The 22,284-nt window shown below is 45.4% G+C and overlaps 1 protein-coding gene across 2 annotated transcripts in view; it reads right to left on the bottom strand.

Moving 5' to 3' along the window:
• Window positions 1-22,284, bottom strand: part of LOC122704048 (two pore calcium channel protein 2-like) — a 51,606-nt gene that overhangs the window by 17,488 nt on the left and 11,834 nt on the right. For both annotated transcript variants that reach the window (XM_043918761.1, XM_043918760.1), the window contains exons 4-10: window positions 21,802-21,930; window positions 15,439-15,555; window positions 14,767-14,885; window positions 14,474-14,575; window positions 12,379-12,505; window positions 7,407-7,608; window positions 165-309 (exon numbers count right to left, since the gene is read on the bottom strand). In XM_043918761.1, the coding sequence (XP_043774696.1) occupies window positions 165-309; window positions 7,407-7,608; window positions 12,379-12,505; window positions 14,474-14,575; window positions 14,767-14,885; window positions 15,439-15,555; window positions 21,802-21,930 (941 nt within the window). The remainder of the gene's footprint in view (window positions 1-164; window positions 310-7,406; window positions 7,609-12,378; window positions 12,506-14,473; window positions 14,576-14,766; window positions 14,886-15,438; window positions 15,556-21,801; window positions 21,931-22,284) is intronic.

Here is a 22,284-nt window from a genome sequence, read left to right as displayed (position 1 = left end):
GCAGCTTGTCCAAAACCCTTTCCCTGCCTCCCTGAGAAAACAAAGGCAGCGAGCAGGGGGCTGATTTAGAGCTTCAGTGGTGAAATGTACTCAGTCCAGACAGCACTAACTGATTCAACTACTTTGAGAGCAACTTCAGAGAAAACCGGCTCCATCTCACTTGCCTGTGTTGAACCATCTTCTGGACCAAGAGGCTTGTGGACGACTGGTATACCCGAGGCATCCAAGTTTCCAGTGGGTGTCTCTTGATGTTGATGGCAACCACCCGGATGTTGAGGAGGTCAGCCAAGCGTAGAAAGTTCATTTTGTCTGCAATGAAAAGACGACCCCCCAATATGGGGCCGCTGTGACACTATGGTCCAAAAAGGGACACCGAGATAGCACTCCTGGATCTGCATTTCACAGATGGAGATCTGAAGCCTCAAAGGCCAAGGGGCCAATGAGTGGCCCAGGCTCCAGCCCAAAGCAGCCAAACCAAGCATGTGACTTTGCTGGTTCACAGACGCCACTGCCTCACTCCCTGCCTCCCACCTCACTTTCCTCCTCATTGAAGACAATCACTGCTTCCCATGTCTGCCTGACCTACGTTTCCAGCCTCAATCCCATGTCCCTGTCCTCCCCACAAAACCTTCAAGGTAGGTATAACCCATACCCGTCAACCCCTACCCTTTTCTCAGCCCACCCTCCTCTCTGCCCCTTCTCAGGGACTCAATCAAACCCACAGCCTCCACAACACACTGGCATAGCATCCCAGGTCAAAGTACAGTGATCACTTTCTTTTTAAAAACAATTAAGTAACTAATTTTTGGCTGCTCTGGGTCTTCATTGCTGTGCAGGGCTTTCTCTAGTTGCGGCGAGCAGGGGCCACTCTCTAGCTGCGGTGTGTGGGCTTCTCTTGTTGCAGAGTATGGGTTCCAGAGCACAGGCTCAGTAGTTGGACACACGGGCTCAGGTGCCCCTTGGCATGTGGAATCTTCCCAGACCAGGAAGAGAACCTGCGTCCCCTGCATTGTCAGGTGGGTTCTTAACCACTGGTTCACCAGACAAGTCCACAGTGATCACTTTCCTGACTAGCCTTGGACCCACCCAGCCGCTGAGCCAATGCTCTCAGGACCTGCTGGATCGCTCAGGGCAAGCGGGCTATTCTCTGTCACCCCCCAGGCATGTGGGATACTGACCAAGAGTCCACTGGGTTGCACGAACAGGAGTCCACTGTTCATGTATGAACTTCCTGTTACATACAACTTAAAGAAACATCACATCGATGGATGAAATCAGATTACACGGAGTGTTGCTGCCTCTTTGAAAACCAAGTTGAAGGCTTTGTTAAGCTTTAAAGAAAGTTGTAAATTGCACGTACAGATTCAGGTATAGCTGAGATAGTTGTTAAAGAGTGGGGTGGATTTTTTTTTTTAATTTTTTAAAGAATTATTTTTTTAAAATATTTATTTGGCTGGGCTGGGTCTTAACTGTGGCCCTCGGGATCTTTTATCTTTGTTGCAGCATGTGGGACCTTTAGTTGTGGCATGCAAGCTCTTAGTTGTGACATATGGGATCTAGTTGCCTGACCAGGGATGGTACCCAGGCCCACAGCCTTGGGAGCACACAGACTTAGCCACTGGACCACCAGGGAAGTCCTGGGATAGAGTTTTTAAATTCTAGAATGCTTCTTGGTTAGAGGCCGAGATGATGGCCAGGTCTCCAAGTTTTCAGAAGTAAACCACCAGTCATGGTTCTACAGATGTCACCATAATGATTAATTTGAGAATGATGACGGTGAACTGCTATCAACAGACACCCAGGCAAAGAGAAAGTCTCAGCCATGTCCAAAGTGTGGCCTCATCTGAGTGAGGAGTCTGAGTTAGAAAAAACACTGAGTGATATTCAACAGTCAAGTTGCTTATATTCTCTAGGGAGTGCCACAGTAAAGAATCTGCCTGCATGCAGAAGACCCAGGTTCGATCCCTGGGTTGGGAAGAACCCCTGGAGAAGGAAATGGCAACCCATTTCAGTATTCTTGCCTGGAGAACTCCATGGACAGAGGAGCCTGGCAGATGATAGTCCATGGGGTTGCAAAGAATCGGACATGACTAAGAGATTAACACTACACACTCAGTGACCCTAAGAACATCAAGTTGGATGAAAGTATTCTTACATATCTTAGGATATCTAAGAATATCTTATTCTTAGATTCTAACTCTAAAGATTCTGGGTCTTTAGCGTTAGAACCAAAACACATATATTTGTCTTAATAGTCAAAGGCATGTAGTACCCACTCAGGGGGAAGGGCAGCCTGGGAAAATTAGTTGATGTGATAACCTGAGTTCAGAGACTTGGGCTATGTGAGCTCCACCATTAGACGGTAGGGAGACACTGACATGACAACCACAAATAGGGTTCAGGGGAGCCTACTGATAAGAATCCAGCCAAGGGACTTCCCTGGTGGTTCAGTGGCTAAGCTCTGAGGTCCCAGTGCAGGGGCCTGGGGTTCGGTCTCTGGTCTGGGAGATCGACCCACATGCCACAGCTAAGAGTTCAAATGCCACAACTAAAGATTCCATGTAGTGCAACTAAGACCTGACAAGTCAAATAAATAAATAAAACTCTGTGTGTGTGTGTGTGCGTGTGTGTGTGCGCGTGTGTGTACACAGAATCCAGCCACAACCTCAGTCGTCAAATAACCTCAACCAACAGGGACTCTATCAGTGTCACTGGGCTCACATCTTTTCATCCAGAAGATTCTGTAGAACAAGAAAGGACAGGACTTCCCTGATGGTCCACTGGCTAAGACTCCGTGCTCCCAATGCAGGGGGCCAGGGTTTGATCCCAGGTCAGGGAACTAGATCCCATGCGCTGCAACTAAAGATTCCACATGTTGCATCTAAGACCCGGCAGAGCCAAATAAATAAATAAACATTAAAAAAAAAAAAGAACAAGAAAGGACAAAGAGGGTCCAAATTATGGTAATTTTGTGTCAAGAAATTTGTGCCCATCTGGTACTATATGTTGGAGATTAGGGGTCAGCAAATTCTTTTCTGCAAAGAGTAAATATGTTGTTTTGTGGAACAATTGATCCCTGTTTCAACTTTTCAATTCTGCCACTTTAACATGAAAGCAGCCATAAACAAAACACAGATGAATGAGCCTGGCTGTGTTCCAGTAAAATGTGTTTATAAAAACAGGCAGTGACCATATGTAGCCTGTGGATCACAGCCTACCAACTCTTGTTGTAGACACATTATTCTCTATACTCTCTGTTAACAATTCTATTCAGCCCTTTTCTTTCCACATCTATAAGTTTCATCTTTCTCAGTTTAACACCAGATTTAAGTCTAACACTTTTGGCACTAACAGAATTCTAGCATTTAACCTTGGAAACCACACAGGCCCATAGTTACAGATCAAGGGAGAAGGCGAGCATGCCTCACAGATCTGGTGGTCTCCCTGCTTGTACTGAGTGGAGATTACAGTGAAGTGTGAAATTCTGTGTGTCTTTCTGTTATTAAAACTGTCTTTGAAAGTGTTGGTTAGGGACTTCCCTGGTGGTCCAGTGGTTAAGACTTCACCTTTTAATGCAGGGAGTTGGGGTTCCATCCCTGGTGGGGGGCTAAGATCCCACATGCCTTGAGGCCAAACATCAAACAGAAGCAATATTGTAACAAATTCTATGAAGACTTAGAAAAATGATCCACATCAAAAGAAAACCTTTAAAAAAATTTTAAAAAAGAAAGTGTTGGTTAACCAAAGGAGTCTTTGCACACCCAGACACCAGAAATAACTGCTATCTCCCCTAAAAGATAACCTACAATCCCTAGAAGTTAACAAATCTAATTGGCTGTCTTCCTTAAGGACATGTTTGCTCTGGTAACAGTATTTAAATTGACATCCCTGTTTTGTGAAAGGCAAAATACTGGGGAAGTCTGCTAAGCCATGAGTTCATGGGCATCTTCTTGCCACTTCCATGGAGTGCTAATAAAATCTGTGACTCAGACGGACTCCTTTTTTCAAACTAGATGAGTCCTGGTCTCATTTAATTTACAAATAGGATCATGACTCAGGTGGCAAAACTGAGCAGGGCTTCCTGGGCATATATCTGGAGAAAAACGTGATCCAAAAGGATACCTGCATCCCAGTGCTCACTGCAGTGTTGTTTACAGCAGCTAAGACGTGGAAACAACCTAAACGGTCATCAACAGAAGAATGGATAAAGAAGATGTGGTGTATACAATGTAATATTACTTAGTCACTGCTGCTGCTGCGGCTGCTAAGTCACTTCAGTTGTGTCCGACTCTGTGCGACCCCAGAGATGGCAGCCTACCAACCTCCACCGTCCCTGGAATTCTCCAGGCAAGAACACTGGAGTGGGTTGCCATTTCCTTCTCCAATGCAGGAAAGTGAAAAGTGAAAGTGAAGTGCGACCCCATGGACAGCAGCCCACCAGGCTCCTCCATCCATGGAATTTTCCAGGCGAGAGTACTGGAGTGGGTGCCACGGCCTTAGCCATTAAGAAGAATGAAATAACGCCATCTGCAGCAACATGGGCGGACCTAGAGATTCCCATACTGAGTGAAGTAGGTCAGACAGAGAGGGAGAAATACATGGCACCCCTTATCTGCGGGATCTAAAAAGAAATGATACAAATCAACTTATAAAACAGAAAGAGACTCACAGACTTACAGAACAAACATTGCTGGAGGGAAAGATGGGGGGTGGTTAGAGAAAGTTAGGGAGTTTGGGATAGACATATACACATTGCTATAATTAAAATGCATAGCCAATAAGGACAGGAACTCTGCTTGATGTTACGTGGCAACCTGGACGGGAGGGGAGTTTGGAGGAGAATGGATACATGTATATGGATGGCTGGGTCCCTTTGCTGTCCACTTGAAACTGTCACAACATGGTTAATTAGCTATACCCCAACACAAAATAAAAAGTTTAAAAACTAAAAATTGAGCAGCGCTCAGAGCTGAGGGCCAAGGCCTGCTGACTCCAGTCATGAGCCAACCAGTGGCAGCCAAGGTCACAGGGAGGTATGCCTCAAGGGCATCTGCCGACCTCCTTTGCCCCCTCTCACCTGCTCAAAAGGCCGTGTGATGTCCTTTGCTGAACGTCCCCAGGGCATCAGAACCTCAGGGCACTGCCTGGTGAGGTCTGGAGCTGTCGTCATGCTGCAGCTTTGCAGCCTCAGACCAGCCTCACGTCATGTGAGGGGGAAAGCCGCGGATGAAGCAGAACCACAGCGGTGCTGTGCTTTGAGAAAATGTTCAAGTTTGAGGTTTCGATAACCTAAGGCTATAAATCCGACACAAGCTTTCGAAGATTAGCAGTGCTAGGGCGTGGGGGATGGTAAACCAGAGATAGAAGAAAGTTCTAGAGATGGCAACAGTCTAAGGCCGGAACCAGCCAAACAGGAGTTATGGGCTGATCTGTGTCCCCTGAGATTTAATATGCTGAAGGCTTAGCTCCCAGCACCTCCGAGTGTGCCTATATTTTGGAGATGGAGCCTCTGACGAGGTAATTAGGCAGAAAGGAGGCCATTAGGGTGGGCCCTGATCTCATGTGACTGGTGCCCTTAATAAGAAGAGGAGGGACTCCCCTGGCAGTCCAGTGGTTAAGAATCTACCTTGCAATGCAGGAGATGCAAGCTCGATCCCAGGTCGGGGAACTAAGATCCCACGTGCAGCACAGTGTGGACAAAAAAACTTAAAAAAAAAAAAAAAATCCACCCAGGAGGGAAAATTTAATAATGAAAAATTGGGACTTGAATTTTACATGTTTTTTCAATTCCACCTTTCTAGTCATTCATCTTTGCTGTGTTTTACCCAAATATACAAATCCATGGCGGGCTAGAAATTTAAAAGCTTCATGCACTTTCCAAAGAACTTGCAAAGTTTGGTGCCCAAGGGTTGCCCAGCCACTCTTCCCCCATCATTAGCGGAACCCTAAGTCTCACATGAGGACCCAGAGTGTATCAGTGCCAGTCCCTAACAGAGCCACCAAACCTGACTCTTCGGGGGCTGAGAAGCCTGGCTTCCGAGCCATCGAGCTGGGTGGCTGAAGGCACATGCCCACAGCTCAGCGAGGACGCCTGTCAAACCCTGACCTGGCCTCCTGGGTCCAAAACCCTCACTGGAGGGTGCTGGCAGCCCCTGTTTAACGGTGTCCTGCCACACAGCTCCCCCTTTTCCCTGGACACTCTCATAGGTTCCCGAGGATCAGTCACCGTTTCCTTCTTCTCACACAGGCAGCAAGCCCTGAGAAAGCCCTGGTCCTGCTGGACGGCTTTGAGACTTCTTGTCTCGTGTAAATCTACATCCTCTCAGACTTACCACTGCATTTGGGTGCGTCTCCCTTTAGTCTCCTCTTGAAACTGGTGAACTGAAGTCGGGGTGTACTGCAGTCATCGCATGTCTTTCCCCATTGCTACCTTATCTTTATGGTCATTTTTAAAAGCATCTTTTTAAATGTATTTATTTATGTGACCACACTGCACAGCATGTGGGATGTTAGTTCCCCAACCAGGGATCAAACCCATGGCCCTTGCCTTGGAAGCATGGAGTCATAGCCACTGGCCCACCACGGAAGTCCCTTCATGATCATTTTTGATGTCACCAACATTTCCTGTTAAGCGACCCTTAGAATTTGGGGCAGTTTAGAATAATGATAAAAGGTAGGGGCCTTGGAGTCTAGATGGCCTGTACCACACTGCAGCTGTGTGGCCCTGGGCAAATGACTTGACCTCTCTGAGTCTCAGTTCCCATACTGACAAAAGAGGATAACGAGACCCCCGCCTCAGTGAGTTTGGGGAAGATCACAGACAATAATCACAACAGTGGCACGCACATGGCAAGCACACTACCAATATCAAGCGTTACTGATCATCGCTATCAACCACTTATACATGAGTATGTAGGTTACTTTCAACTTCTCACTTGTAAATGCTAAATGCACTTCAGGCGTTTATTTATACAGCCATTTTCCATGTTTTAGATGTGCTCCTTAAAGCAGAAGCCCAGACAGGGAATGACCGTGTTACAAGGTAAAGGGCGTCCAGAAGGCTCGGCACATGCTGACTACACGCACCCTGGTCAGAACACAGCTCAGGACCCTAACTCCACGGTAACACCTCCAGCCAATACACACCTCTATTTGCGAACGTGAGGAAATGAGGGACTTCTCTGGTGGCCCAGTGGTTAGGAGTTTGCCTTCCATTGGAGGGGTTGAGGATTCGATCCCCGATCAGGGAACTAAGATCCCACAGACGACTAAGCCCACATGCCACAGCTAGAGAGAAACCCGTGTGTCCCAGCTAAGATGGGACTCAGTCAAATAAATACATAGCTTTTTTAAAAAGAAAATGAAGAAAATATCCCATCCCCCCACTTCTCATTGAGGCTTCTTACCCACGTGCCCCGTCTGTCCCTCGTCGGAGATCCTCAACAGGAGCTCCAGGTGGGAACTGCTGATGTCTGGAGCCACGACCTTGACCAGCTGCCTCCACCGGGCCTCCTTCACCACAAACGATGTGCCCACCTTGACTTTCAGGATGTTGAAAGCTTCCGTCATTTTGTGACGCTTCAGGTATGCCAGTGTGTGAATCTCATTCTTGAAAAAATACAGAAGTGTGTGTGTTTTTCTTAAGAGGAAGATTCAAGAAAGCCTCATTTCTCAGCCTTAAACATTTCAAAGTAATGGAAGAGTTGAGATGAGTGTGTCCTGGGGACCATGTGTATCCTTTCTGGATGAGCAGGAGATACCCAAGGGGAAAGGTCTCACCACACCTAACGAAGACTCGTTATCCTGCTCCTGCTCCTGGGTTTGCAACATCTCATCTTGTAATAGCAACCCAGGAGCTCATGCCACAGGGGGAATCGCAGAGAGAAGTCACTGATGAGTCTGTTAATTCGCAAGGTACAAAATCCCTCCCCTGCTCCAGACATGGGTAACTATCCAGTATCTGAAGAAACAGAACTCCGCTTACCACGTGCAAGTGAGTGAACCCATGAAGGATAATCAGAATGCTGAGAAAACAAAGCAGCAGGAGGCAGACAGGTCCAAACTCCGCCCTGCCCAGGAGTGAGGCAGATTCCAGAAAGGAAGGAGATGAGGTTTGCTGCTGAGAGAGAGGGAGACGCAGGGGTGGGAGAAGACAGATCTGCCATTAAGTCGATGAAGACAGAGAAGGAGAGGGGGAAGAAAGGAGGTGAGTGAAACGAGGCTAGCAGTGGTCTGGAAGGAAGGGGTCCGGGCTGCCATTAAGCCTGACTGTGCACAGAGAATCTTCCGGAAGAGGAGAACCCCTCTTCATGGTATAATGGGCCATGTGGATGCCCATCCCTACTGCTCCCTGTAAGCTGATAACATAGCTGGACCATAAATTCTTTTTTTAAAACTGAGCAGAGTTGATTTACAATGTCGTGTTCATTCAGGTATACAGCAAAGTGATTTAATCATATGTAGACAGATAGGGTAGATAGACAGATCGGGCTTCCCAGGCGGCACAGTGGTAAAGAATCCACCTGCTAATACAGGACACAAGAGATGCAGGTTTGATCCCTGGGTCGGGAAGACCCCCTGAGGAGGGCATGGGAAGCCACTCCAGTATTCTTGCCTAGAGAATCCCCATGAACAGAGGAGCCTGGGGGTTACAATCCATAGGGTCACACAGAGTTAATCTGAAGCAACTCAGCACACACAGTTGCATATATGTATATAAATACATATACACATAATACATACATACATACATACACACACACACACACACACATATATATATATATATATATATATATATATATATATATGGCTCAGATCATGAACTCCTTATTGTGAAATTCAGACTTAAATAGAAGAAAGTAGGGAAAAACACTTGACCATTCAGGTATGACCTAAATCAAATCCCTTATGATTATAGTGGAAGTGGCAAATAGATTCAAGGGATTAGATCTGACAGAAAGAGTGCCTGAAGAACTATGGATGGAGGTTCATGACATTGTACAGGAGGCAGTGATCAAGACCATCCCCAAGAAAAAGAAATGCAAAAGGCAAAATGGTTGTCTGAGGAGGCCTTACAAACAGCTATGAAAAGAAGAGAAGCAAAAGGCAAAGGAGAAAAGGAAAGATGTACCCATCTGAATCAAGAGTTCCAAAGAACAGTAAGAGGAGATAAGAAAGCCTTCCTCAGTGATCAATGCAAAGAAATAGAGGAAAACAATAGAATGGGAAAAACTAGAGATCTCTTTAAGAAAAGTAGAGATATCAAGGGAACATTTCATGCAAAGATGAGCGCAATAAAGGACAGAAATGGTATGGACCTAACAGAAGCAGAAGATATTAAGAAGAGGTGGCAAGAATACACAGAAGAACTATACAAAAGAGATCTTCATGACCCAGATAATCATGATGGTGTGATCACTCACCTAGAGCCAGACATCCTGGAATGTGAAGTCAAGTGGGCCTTAGGAAGCATCACTACAAACAAAGCTAGTGAAGGTGATGGAATTCCAGTTGAGCTATTTCAAATCCTGAAAGATGATGCTGTGAAAGTGTTGCACTCAATATGCCAGCACATTTGGAAAACTCAGCAGTGGACACAGGACTGGAAAAGGTCAATTTTCATTCCAATCCCAAAGAAAGGCAAGGCCAAAGAACACTCACACGATTGCACTCATCTCACACGCTAGCAAAGTAATGCTCAAAATTCTCCAAGTCAGGCTTCAACAGGACGTGAACTGTGAACTTCCAGATGTTCAAGCTGGTTTTAGAAAAGGCAGATGAACTAGAGATCAAATTGCCAACATCTGTTGGGTCATCGAAAAAGCAAGAGAGTTCCAGAAAAACATCTACTTCTGCTTTATTGACTACACCAAAGCCTTTGACTGTGTGGATCACAACAAACTGTGGAAAATTCTTCAAGAGATGGGAATACCAGACCACCTGACCGGCCTCTTGAGAAACCTATATGCAGACCAAGAAGCAACAATTAGAACACACATGGAATAACAGACTGGTTCCAAATTGGGAAAGGAGTATGACAACGCTGTATATTGTCACCCTGCTTATTTAACTTATACACAGAGTACATCATGAAAAATGCTGGACTGGATGAAGCACAGGCTGGAATTAAGATTGCTGGGAGAAATATCAATAACCTCAGATATGCAAATGACACCACCCTTACGGCAGTAAGCCAAGAGGAACTGAAGAGTCTCTTGATGAAAGTGAAAGAAGAGAGTGAAAACACTGGCTTAAAATTCAACATTCAAAAAACTAAGATCATGGCATCTGGTCCTATCACTTCGTGGGAAACAGATGGGAAACAGTGGCTGACTTAATTTTTCTGGGCTCCAAAATCACTGCAGATGGTAATTGCAGCTGTGAAATTAAAAGACGCTTACTCCTTGGAAGAAAAGTTATGACCAATCTATACAGCTTATTAAAAAGCAGAGACATTACTTTGCCAACAAAGATCCATCTAGTCAAGGCTATGGTTTTTCCACTAGTCAAGTATGGATGTGAGAGTTGGACTATAAAGAAAGCTTAGCACTGAAGAATTGATGCTTTTGAACTGTGGTGTTGGAGAAGATTCTTGAGAGACTGCAAGGAGATCCAACCAGTCCATCTTAAAGGAAATCAGTCCTGAATATTCATTGGAAGGACTGATGTAGCTGAAACTCCAGTACTTTGGCCACCTGATGTGAAGAGCTGACTTATTTGAAAAGATCCTGATGCTGCGGAGGATTGAGAGCAGGAGGAGAAGGGGACAACAGAGGATGAGATGGTTGGATGGCATCACCGACACAATGGACATGAGTTTGAGTAAGCTCCGGGAGTTGGTGATGGACAGGGAAGCCTGGTGTGCTGTAGTCCATGGGGTCGCAGAGAGTCGGACACAACTGAGCAACTCAACTGAACTGAACTGAATAGATCCATCCCTGCTTTTCCCCTTTAGTAATCACAAGTCTGTTTTCTATGTCTGTGAGTCTTTTTTTGTAAATGAGTTAATTGGTATAATATTTTAGATTACATATATCTGTGATATCATGTGGTGTTTGTCTTTCTCTGTCTGGCTTACTTCACTTAGTATGATCATCTCTAGTTCCATCCGTGTTGCTGCGAATGGCATTATTTCATTCTCTCTATATTCCATTGTAAATATGTACCACCTTTTCTTTATTCACTCATCTGTCAATGGACATTTGTTGCTTCCGAGACTCGGCTATTGTGAATAGTGCTGCAGTGAACATGGGGGTACAGCTATCTTTTTGAATTAGAGTTTTTTTCTGAATATACACCCAGGAGGGAGATTGCTGGATCATAAGGTAGCTCTATTTTTATTTTTTTAAGGAACCTCCACACTGTTTTCCATAGTGGCTACACCAGTTTACATTCCCATCAGCATGTAGGAGGGTTCCCTTTTCTCCACACCCTCTCTAGCAGTTATTATTTAAAGACCTTAAACTCTTAATGGGTGCAGCTATGTCTTCATCAGCTTTGGCTCCTTCATACTTTGTATGAAGTAAGTCAGACAGAAAAGGACAAATATCATATGAATATTATATATGGAATCTAAAAAAATAGTAAAAATGAACTTATTTATAAAACAGAAATAGAGTCACAGATATAGAAGACAATCTTAAGGTTACCAGGGAGGAAAGTGAGGGAGGGATGAATTGGAAGATTGGGATTGATATATACCCACTACTATATAGAAAATAGATAATGAAATAGACCTACTGTATAGCACAGGGAACTCTACTCAATACTCTGCAATGGCCTATACGGGAAAAGAAGCAAAAACAGAATGGATATATGTATTTGGACAACTGAATCACTTTGCTGTGCTCCTGAAACCAAGACAACATTGTACATCAACGAAAAATTTAAAAATAAATACACTAAAATAAAGAGTTTATTTTAATACTCAATACAAATTTAAAAATAAGTAAATAAAAACCCTCAAAAAAAGGAGAAAAGACTTCAAGGAGCCATGAGCAATCAGATGCATTAAGAGTGAGGGACAAGGGACTTCCCTGGTGGTCCAGTGGTTAAGACTGGACAGGGTTCAATCCCTGGTCGGGGAACCAGGATCGCACATGCCAAGTGGCCCGGCCAAAAAGAGAAAAAAAAAAAAAGAGTGAGGAGCAAATCCAGGATCTGCCCTGAAGCTGAGACACACTATCAGACCCATGCCAGGCTGACAAAGAACCACCTGGCCCAGCAGAGTTCAGCCAGGCAAATGAATCTTCAGATTCATCAAAGCAAAAGGAAAATGAGTATGCTCAAATATTTTGCAAATGCACAGGCTGGCCTCCCTGCTCCCACCCCAGCCCGGCGACTGACCCCCGCTGGACCCCAGGTCAGGCGTGTCACCTTCAAGTGCTTCCTGTAGTTGTTGTAGACAACAGCCAGAAAGACGGACATGAAGAGGTAGGTGTTGATGATGATGTAGGTGATAAAGTACAGAGAATACCACCAGTTGAGCTCGTAGGCAGGCATCCTAGAAGGAAATAAGTATCTGTCATGGTTTCCGTGCCCTGGGTCCATGGTGCACAGACGGCTGACCATAGGTGACCTCCCACGTGGACAGTCCACATGCCCGGGGCCCAGGGAAACCTGTCTCACTCTAAGTCTCCCCTAGACAGTGCGACGGGGCCTCAAAGCCACCACCGAACTTCACGCTAAATGGCTCACTCCAGACCTGCCTTCTGAAGTTCTCAATGCCTTAGAGAAGTGCCGATTTCCAGAGCCGGCAAGATCTGGGAGATGCCCCCATCCCTCTCCCTCCCTTCCCACTGAGAAAATCAGAGCCCAGAAAGGAGATCCACTTGCCCAGAATTATAGAAAGAATCTGAACTGTGACCTGGGTTCACACTCAAGGCTTTTCAAGGACACCAGAATGCCTTGCTGGGATGCGGGGAAGGCAGATAATTTTCTATCCACATTTGGACTATGAGAACGAAAGAAGTACCATTAATAATGGCACTGGGGCCTTCCCTGGCAGCACAATGGTTAGGAATCTGCCTGGCAATGCAGGGGACACGGGTTCAATCCCTGGCCCAGGAAGATTCCATATGCTACAGAGCAACTAAACCTGTGGAGGACAACAACAGAGGCCGTGAGCCGCAACTACTGAAGCCCTGTGAGCCTAGAGCCAGTGCTCCGCAGCAAGAGAAATCACTACCACGAGAAGCCCATGTCCCACAGTGAAGAGTAGATCCCACTCGCCACAACTAGAGAAAGCCCCAGTGCAGCAACAAAGACCCAGAATAACCCAAAAAAAATAAAAAATAACTTTAAAAAGTAGTGGTGCCAGGACAGAAGGCATAAATCAGGATGCATGCTTATACCACCTTCCACGGAAACTGGGTTTTGTTCAGCAGGGGACACTGAGGGAGCCAGCCAAGGGAAAGAGCCAAGAAAACACAGGAGGGCCAGGAACTTCACTGTGCTCATTTTTGGCTAGAGGCAGGCCTCAGAGTGAGCAAGAACCCAGGACAAGTTGACACGATGGTCCTACACACAACTCAACAGGAAACCTGCCCTTCCCCCAAGCGTGTTATGGGAGGAGACGGGTGGACATCTGCAGTTTACAGCTCCAGCCACACTCTAGAACCCAGGAGTCATCTACTCAGGGAGCACTGTTGAATAATCTGACCTCCACAAACAAGACAAAGCCATGATAAACGGGATATTAGGGAAAAGAAAAAAAAAAAGCCTGATGTTTTTCTCCTAAATAATGTCCACATGTGTGGAGAATTGGCACTGCGGGACAGGGGGAGGGGACAACTCCTAATCTTTACATTTCTTTCCTGTTTCATTTAGCCAGAAAACCACATCAATGCTTAGGAGAAAAGCTGTGCTTCATTTACAAAAATGGCTTAAGTGTTTCAACTCCAGACTCAAAGAACATTCCAGAACAGAATTGAGTTCAAATACTTAAGTTGTGTTTCCAGAGATGTCTCCTGTTGCTTTTGGTTTTTTTAAAAAGGTCATCTAAATTTAGTTTTAATTTAATCTTTTTTTTTTTTTTTCTTTTTGGCCAAGTTCTTCGGCATTCAGGATCTTAGTTCCTCAACCAGGGATCAAACCAGTGCCCCCTGCAATGGAAGCTCAGAGTCTTAACCACTGGACTGCAGGGGAAGTCCCTCATAAAATTTTTGAAGAGTGCAAAGTGTTAGCACTAGCCTACCCTCTCTATTTAAATCTAAATTTACATAGGGACTTCCCCTGCAGTCCAGTGGTTAAGACTCGGAGCTTCTATTCCTGAGGGTAAGGAAGCCCTGGTGGGAGAACTAAGACCCCGCATGTCTCATGGTGTGGCCCCCCAAAAAAAAACTGTATAAAAATTTTACAACAAATATGAGTAAACAGAAAATCACCATTTATTCCTCTTACAGTTGCTTTTAAGAAAGTGCATTCTGTTATATAGCAGGCATCAGTGGCTGTGAATCGGTGACTCACGTACATGACGTCAGGGCTGTTTGCAGTGGTGACCAGCACGTAGAGCTCAAACGCTATGTCCAGGACGTTGGTGAAGTACGGCGACCCTTCCACCGTTCTGAGACCCCTAAAGAGGACCCAACGACACAGAGTGTAAAAAACCCACAGACGGAAATGCAGCTGTGGTTTCCGGCCCTTGTCCGCTTGCTGGAGCCCTGCTGGAGTGTCTGAACGGGGAAGACAGCCGCTGGTGACCAGTTCTGCCACCAGCAGGCTGAACACACACATGGGCAGAAACCTCCAGAGCAGCGTGCTCACCTGTCCCCGAAAAGCTTCAAGGCCATGAGGGAGAAAATCATCATACTGAAGAGGAACAAGAGGAAGACGTAGAGGACGTCAGGTAGAGTGTTCCGGATGCTTCGGAAAGCCCTTCGGATCTGTGAAAACAAAATTTCGTTTCATTCACACACAATCAGCTGATTTTCTGCTCAAACAAAAACCCCACTCCCTTGGCAGACGCAGACTGGGATATGCTGTTGCTTTAGTTGCTCAGTCGTGTCTGACTCTTTGCAACCCCATGGACAGTAGCCCGCCAGGCTCCTCTGTTCAAGGGAGTTCCCAGGCAAGAATACTGGAGTGGGTTGCCATTTCCTTTTCCAGGGGACCTTCCCGAACCAGGGATCTAACCCACGTCTCCTGTATTGGCAGGGGGATTCTTTACCACTGAGCCACCGGAGAAGCCAAACGGGTATGCAGAGAATGGAGAAACAAGGTCCTACTGTACAGCTAGCGAACTATACTCAGCATCCCAGGATGACTGTACTCACATCCTACCCGTAATGGAAAAGGATACGAAAGAGAATGTACATGTAAGTGTGTAACTGAGTCACTTCATTGCACAGCAACAATTAACACAGCACTGTGATCCAACCACACTTCAGTAAAAGAATAAAATAACACCCTCTTGTGCATCCTAAATCATATCCTTACCTGACGACTTTCAGGGAAGTTAATGAGGAAGACTGGCCTCAAGGCCCTTGACCATCGAACTCCGCGGATGTTAACAGCTTCCAGGGACGCATAGATGACCAGGTCAATCAAGGTCAGCTGTGACAGACATGGGGCAGAGATGTCAGTACTGCTAGAGGACTGAGGAAGTGGCCATACAGATGCATGTTCACTGACCCAGGAGGAAGGTCACAATACATCCTGGGAAAAAACCACATTTCATAAACAGCACAATCCAGTTTCATAACAGAACATTAACAGCAGCTGTCATCTGAGAGTTTACTGTGCGCCATAGCCTCTAAGAAGCTTTCCATAGACTATTCCACGCCCCCTGCAGAGGGTACCACTCCTGGATGGAAATGCTTGATGTACAGAGAGGGAGATCGTGAGGCCCCAGTCACACAGCCGACAAGAGGGGCAGACCTGGGACTGGACCCCAGCAGGTTTGGTAACAGAGCCTCGGCAGTTACCAGCACTGCCACCTGTGTCCCCACCACGCGGTGCTCTTCTTCAGCCCCACACATGAGGCAGGTTTTCTAGCCTAGCTCCCTGCTGGCACCAGTGGTAAAGAATCTGCCTGCCAATGCAGGAGATGCAAGAGACGCAGGTTCGCTCCCCGGGTTGAGAAGATCCCCTGGAGTAAGAAATGGCAACCCGCACCAGTAACTTTGCCTGGAGAATCCCATGGACAGAGGAGCCTGGCGGGCTACAGTCCATGGGGTCGCAAAGAACTGGACGAAATAGCATGCACACACACAATAGGATAAAAATATCCAGATTACAGAAAATTCTTATCAGTCCTTATTAAGGTCAGTCTGTGATCCTGAGGATGGACAAAGGAAGAAGGACCCAGCAAAGTTTAGAAAAATATAAGTTAAAAAGAATAATCTACCATCATCAGAAATGTTAGGTCAGTCCCTTTGGAGGCAAGGCACCGAGAACTGAGAAAGCTCAATCACAGTGGGAGAGAAAATACACAGGCTCAGAAAGACACTGGTGCTGGCTGCTGCCTGGGGCGCCACCTGGAGGGAATCAGAGGCAGCAGGGATGGACGGACAGCTCGCCAAGGGTCACGGTATCTGGGGAGGCTTCCTGGAGGAAGCACTCCCTGATGGAATCTTTTGTTGCTGTTGTTAATTAGTTTTTGAGTTTTTGGCTGCACAGGGTCTTCCTTGCTGTGCTCAGGCTTTCTCTAGTTGCAGTGAGCAAGGGCTACTCTCTAATGGTGGTGCAAGGGCTTCTCATTGCAGCGGCTTCTCTAGTTGCAGAGCACAGACTCTAGGGCGTGCAGGCTTCAGTAGTTGCAGCACATGGGTTTAGTTGCCCCACGCCATGTGGAATCTCCCCGGACCAGTGATCAGACCTGTGTCCCCTGCATTGGCAAGCAGACTCTTAACCACTGGACCGCCAGGGAAGTCCCCTTTGATGTAATCTTAAAGCAAATAAAAGCTTTAAAACACACAACTCAGAAGTCAAGAGCCGTGGCAGGCAGACACAGCAAAGGGATGCTCAGGAAGCAGGAATTCCTGGCAGTGGGGGCAGAGGGGAGCAGGAAGTGACAAGACCTCAGACTGAGGGCTGGTGACTTGAGGATCAGGCTAAAAAGGTAAGTCTTATTCCCAGAGCCTGGGGAGCCCAGAAAGTCTTTCAAATAAGGATGAAGGAGGTGAAGGAGTGAGATCTTTTGGTTATAAATGCAGGACAGACCGGGACGGGGCACCCTGTACCCTCATCCAGTCCACTCCACACACCCCTGAGGAGGACCTCTGCCATGCAAGGCATTGTTCCAGCCCTAGAGAGAGAAAGCACTCAGAGCCCTCTGGAGGAAACCTGGACAAGACCAGGGGCTGAGGGTGTGCGGGGCAGGGCTCTGAGGAGGCGGCGTGGGAGGGACGGCCATGCAGGTCTAGGAGGGGCGGGCCTCCGGCGGGAGGGACACAGAGCCTCCAACATGGACTTTGGCTTTTCTCTGGTGGGATTCGGGATGCTCTAAAGAAGGGAGCACAGCGACCAGGTAAGACTTAGGCTTGAAAAGTGCTCATGTGCCCATCATAGTCAAGGCTCCGCGCTGGAAGTCTTAGGAGATGAGGATGGACTTCCGACCCTGTCCCAGGAGGGGGTCATGCAGCAAACAGGGCCATGAAAGAAGTACCTGCTCTTCCAATTGTTTTCTTTTTTTTTTTTTTTTTTTTAAGTTTTCCCATGTATCTCATCCTCCACCTTCCTGGGTCAGGCAATACTGTGTTAGGGACCAAACTGAAGACGTCATCATAAGTCCCATCTCAGATCGAGGGTTTTTGTGCAGTAAGACACTCATATATGAACATGTTATGTTCCAAGAGCATGTTTGTAAGTCCAACAAAGTTAGCCTAGGTACCCAATTATACACAGTACTTTACTATATAGTACTTTACTTTATAGTATTTTACTGTAATGGGGCTTCCCTGGTGGCTTAGAGGTAAAGAGTCTGCCTGCAATGCAGGAGATGCAGGTTCGATCACTGGGTTGGCAAGACCCCCCTGGAGAAGAAAATGGCAACCCACTCCAGTATTCTTGCCTGGAGAATTCCACGGACAGAGGAGCCTGGCGGGCTACAGTCCATGGCTTCGAAAAAGAGTCAGACACGACTTAGTGACTAAACAACAACAGCTTTACTGTTGTAAAGGTTTATAATACTTTTCACATAAAATACATTTTATATAAAACAAACACAAAAAATAAAAAAAAAACATTTTTAATCTTAGAGTACAGTACCTTGACAAGTACAGTGGTACCAGTTACATCTCTGCTGCCTCTATGATCGCTCATGGACGTCCTGGAATTGAACTAGAGACACTGTACAGACGTGCTCTATGCAGTCCTGTACATTAAAGTGCACAAAAGCACAGTGACCTGTAGAAGACGCCGCACACGACAATGCACACCAGACACGGGAACTAACTCACACGATCGGACGTGTGAACACAGGCTCACATCTGTGAAAGCTTGCAAGTTGCAGGTTCGTAAGTAGGGGACTTACTGTATTCATTTTTTAATAATAGGAAGTGAAGATATTTCTAAAAAAAATGAGACCAGAGAGATAACCCTGTGTATTTTGGGATTTCAGCAAATGTATGAAGGAAGTCAAAACAAATTGAGAAAGGGTGAGAAAAGATAGTGGACACTCTAGGCTGAGGCAGTCTGGCTGCTGTGCTGAGATGCTAATTATAAAGTGCCCCCAGCTAATCACGGCCCGCGACCACTCTCATCACAGCAGAACTTCAGAATACATCACGCTGCCTCACTTGGCATAACCTCTAAGCTAGTGTCCTTCCAGATCATTCTATGAAGTGCTATCACTCCTTCTTCTTTTCTTTTAACAAAGATGGGTTCCAACTATACTGTGACCTGCTCTTTTGACCGATTAAACAAGAAGCGATCTCCTTGATCACAGACACGTAAGTGCATACAAGGCCATTTTAACGGATGTGGATGTACCATGTTTTATTCATCTTCTATTGTCAGGAAAAGAAGAGAAGTGAAAGGCAAAGGAGAAAAGGAAAGATATACCCATCTGAATGCAGAGTTCCAAAGAATAGCAAGGAGAGATAAGAAAGCCTTCCTCAGTGATCAATGCAAAGAAATAAAGGAAAACAATAGAATGAGAAAGACTAGAGATCTCTTCAAGAAAATTAGAGAGACCAAGGGAACATTTCATGCAAAGATGGGCACAATAAAGGACAGAAACTGTATGAATGGACCTAACAGAAGCAGAAGATATTAAGAAGAGGCAGCAAGAATACACAGAACTATACAGAAAAGATCTTCAGGACCCAGATAACCATGACGATGTGATCACTCATCTAGAGCCAGACTGAACTGCGAAGTCAAGTGGGCCTTAAAAAGCATCACTATGAACAAAGTTAGTGGAGGTGATGGAATTCCAGCTGAGCTATTTCAAATCCTAAAAGATGATGCTGTAAAAGTGCTGCACTCAATTTACCAGCAAATTTGGAAAACTCAGCAGTGGCCACAGGACTGGAAAAGGTCAGTTTTCATTCCAATCCAAAGAAAGGCAATGCCAAAGAATGCTCAAACTACTGCACAATTGCACTCATCTCACATGCGAGCAAAGTAATGCTGAAAATTCTCCAAGCCAGGTTCCAACAGAACATGAACCGGGAATTTCCAGATGTTCAAGCTGGATTTAGAAAAGGCAGAGGAACCAGAGATCAAATTGCCAATATTTGTTGGATCATTGAAAAAGCAAGAGAGTTCAAGAAAAACACCTACTTCTGCTTTATACCAGACCACCTTACCTGCCTTCTGAAAAATCTGTATGCAGGTCAAGAAGCAACAGTTAAAACCAATGGACTGGTTCCAAATTGGGAAAGGAGTACATCAAGGCTGTATATTGTCACCCTGCTTGTTTAACTTATATGCAGAGTACATCATGTGAAATGCCAGGCTAGCACAAGTTGGAACCAAGACTGCAGGGAGAAATATCAATAACCTCAGATATGCAGATAACACCACCCCTAAGGCAGAAAGGGAAGAGCCTTGATGAAAGTGAAAGAGGAGAGTGAAAAAGTTGGCTTAAAACTCAACATTCAAAAAACTAAGATCATGGCATCCAGTCCCATCACTTCATGGCAAATAGATGGGGAGACAATGGAAACAGTGACAGACTTTATTTTTTTGGGTTCCAAAATCACTGCAGATGGTGAGTGCAGCCATGAAATTAAAAGACACTTGCTCCTGGGAAGAAAAGCTATGACAAACCCAGACAGCATATTAAAAAGCAGAAACATTACTTTACCAACAAAGGTCCATCAAGTCAGAGCTATGGTCTTTCCAGTAGTCATGTATGGATGTGAGAGTTGGACCATAAAGAAAGATGAGTGCCAAAGAATTGATGCTTTTGAACTATGGTCCTGGAGAAGATTCTTGAGTCCCCTGGACTGCAAGGAGATCCAACCACTCAATCTTAAAGGAAATCAACTCTGAATATTCATTGGAAGGACTGATGCTGAAGCTGAAGCTCCAATACTTTGGCCACCTGATGCAAAGAACTGACCCCTTAGAAAAGACCCTGCTGCTGGGAAAGACTGAAGGCAGCAGGAGAAGGGGACAACAGAGGATGAGATGGTTGGATGGCATCACTGACTCGATGGACATGAGTTTGAGGAAGCTCAGGGAGCTGGTGATGGACAGGGAGGCCTGGCGTGCTGCAGTCCATGGGGTCAAAAAGAATCGGACACAACTGAGTGAATTGAACTGAACCGATTGTCAGGAAATCCAGTTGTTTCCAATTTTTCAACACTAAGAACAGCTCAGCCATGACCAATCTTGTAGATAAATCTTTGAACACATCCTTCTAAAATCACCCTAAAGATCAAGTCCCAGGAATGGAAATATGAGAGCAAGCACTTGCATAGAAAAGGCTTTTCAAAAGGAATTGCCAACCAACCTTCCAGAAAAAACAACTGATTCCTCCCCCAAGTAAAGGATGACGAGATTGAAGGGATGAAAGGATTGAAATGTTTTCAATCTTGCCAACATTGTTTTACAGGCAAACGCATGGTCTTTTATTGTTGCTTTCATGTATAGTTCTTTTATGGGGGAGTATAAAGAGTGGCTTTATTTCTTTTCCAGGAAAAGGAGGAACACAGTAGGCTAGCACCTCAAGAACCATGCCCACCCATATATAGTTCTTAATTAGTCAAGTTAAACATTTTTGTCATATCTGCTAGTATTTACTTCCTCTTTTAGGAGATGCCATCACCAATTTTCAGCACATATTTTTCATAGAAAAGTTGAGCATTTTTATTTAAAAAAATCAAAACATCTATTTGGTATTTATGCTACACTGAACTATGGAAAAGCTAAGAAATAGTCAAATAATATATTAATCTTTCAATCTTAATGACTGAGCAGCATTCATACAGATATACTGTATATATAGGTATATATAACACAGGTACTATGTTCCTGAACTTAAGTATGAATATACAGCATGGAACAAAACAATCATGTTTATATGTGTAAATGCAATTCAGGGAAAAAAGAATGGAAGGATATATGCAGGAGCTGGAACTAGCACTCTGTTCTGAGGCTGCCCTGCACCACATTTTTAAAAAATGTAGTCTCCGTTTCTTTTTCCTTTAATTTGGAAGTGCCCCTGAAACATTAAAATATTCACATTGTCACATTTTGCCCAACTTGCGCTTCCCTTGTGGTTTTCTGGCAGCTGTGCTTGCTCTACCAACATCTGTGGTGTTTCTTGAACCCACTGAAACCTACCGAGTTTTTTTATACTTTCTGCCTTTGACCACAGCCTCTCACAGGCACTATAAGAGCACTCACCACTATGGTTACCATGACGCAGATGTTTTTTGTATCCTTCCAGAAGACCTTCTGAGGAGTGACTTTTGCAAAGTGAACAAGTCTCCCAAAGAAGGCAGTCAGACAGAGCACTTCTGCTATTGAGGTAACCTGTGGCAAAAAAAACAGAGCTGTGGCTGAGTTCTCTCCTACCCCCTGACATCACCCTATGAGAATCAGCAGTATCCCTCAATTCTACTTGGGCTTCCCTGGTGGCTCAGATGGTGAAGAATCTGCCTGCAATGCAGAAGACGCAGGTTCCATCCCTGGGTCGGGAAGTCCCCCTGGAGGAGGCAACGGCTACCCTCCCCAGTACTCTTGCCTGAAGAATTCCATGGGCAAGGAATCTGGAGGGTACAGTTCATGCGGTCACAAAGAGTTGGACACAACTAGCAACTAACACTTAGCTTAACATTACTGAAAGTTACAGCAAAATTCTTAGCTGGTTGGAATGTTTTCTTTCTC

This window comes from Cervus elaphus, chromosome 11 (genome assembly GCF_910594005.1).
Source record: "Cervus elaphus chromosome 11, mCerEla1.1, whole genome shotgun sequence".
NCBI lineage: Eukaryota > Metazoa > Chordata > Mammalia > Artiodactyla > Cervidae > Cervus > Cervus elaphus.
This window is presented reverse-complemented; position numbering and strand designations above follow the sequence as displayed.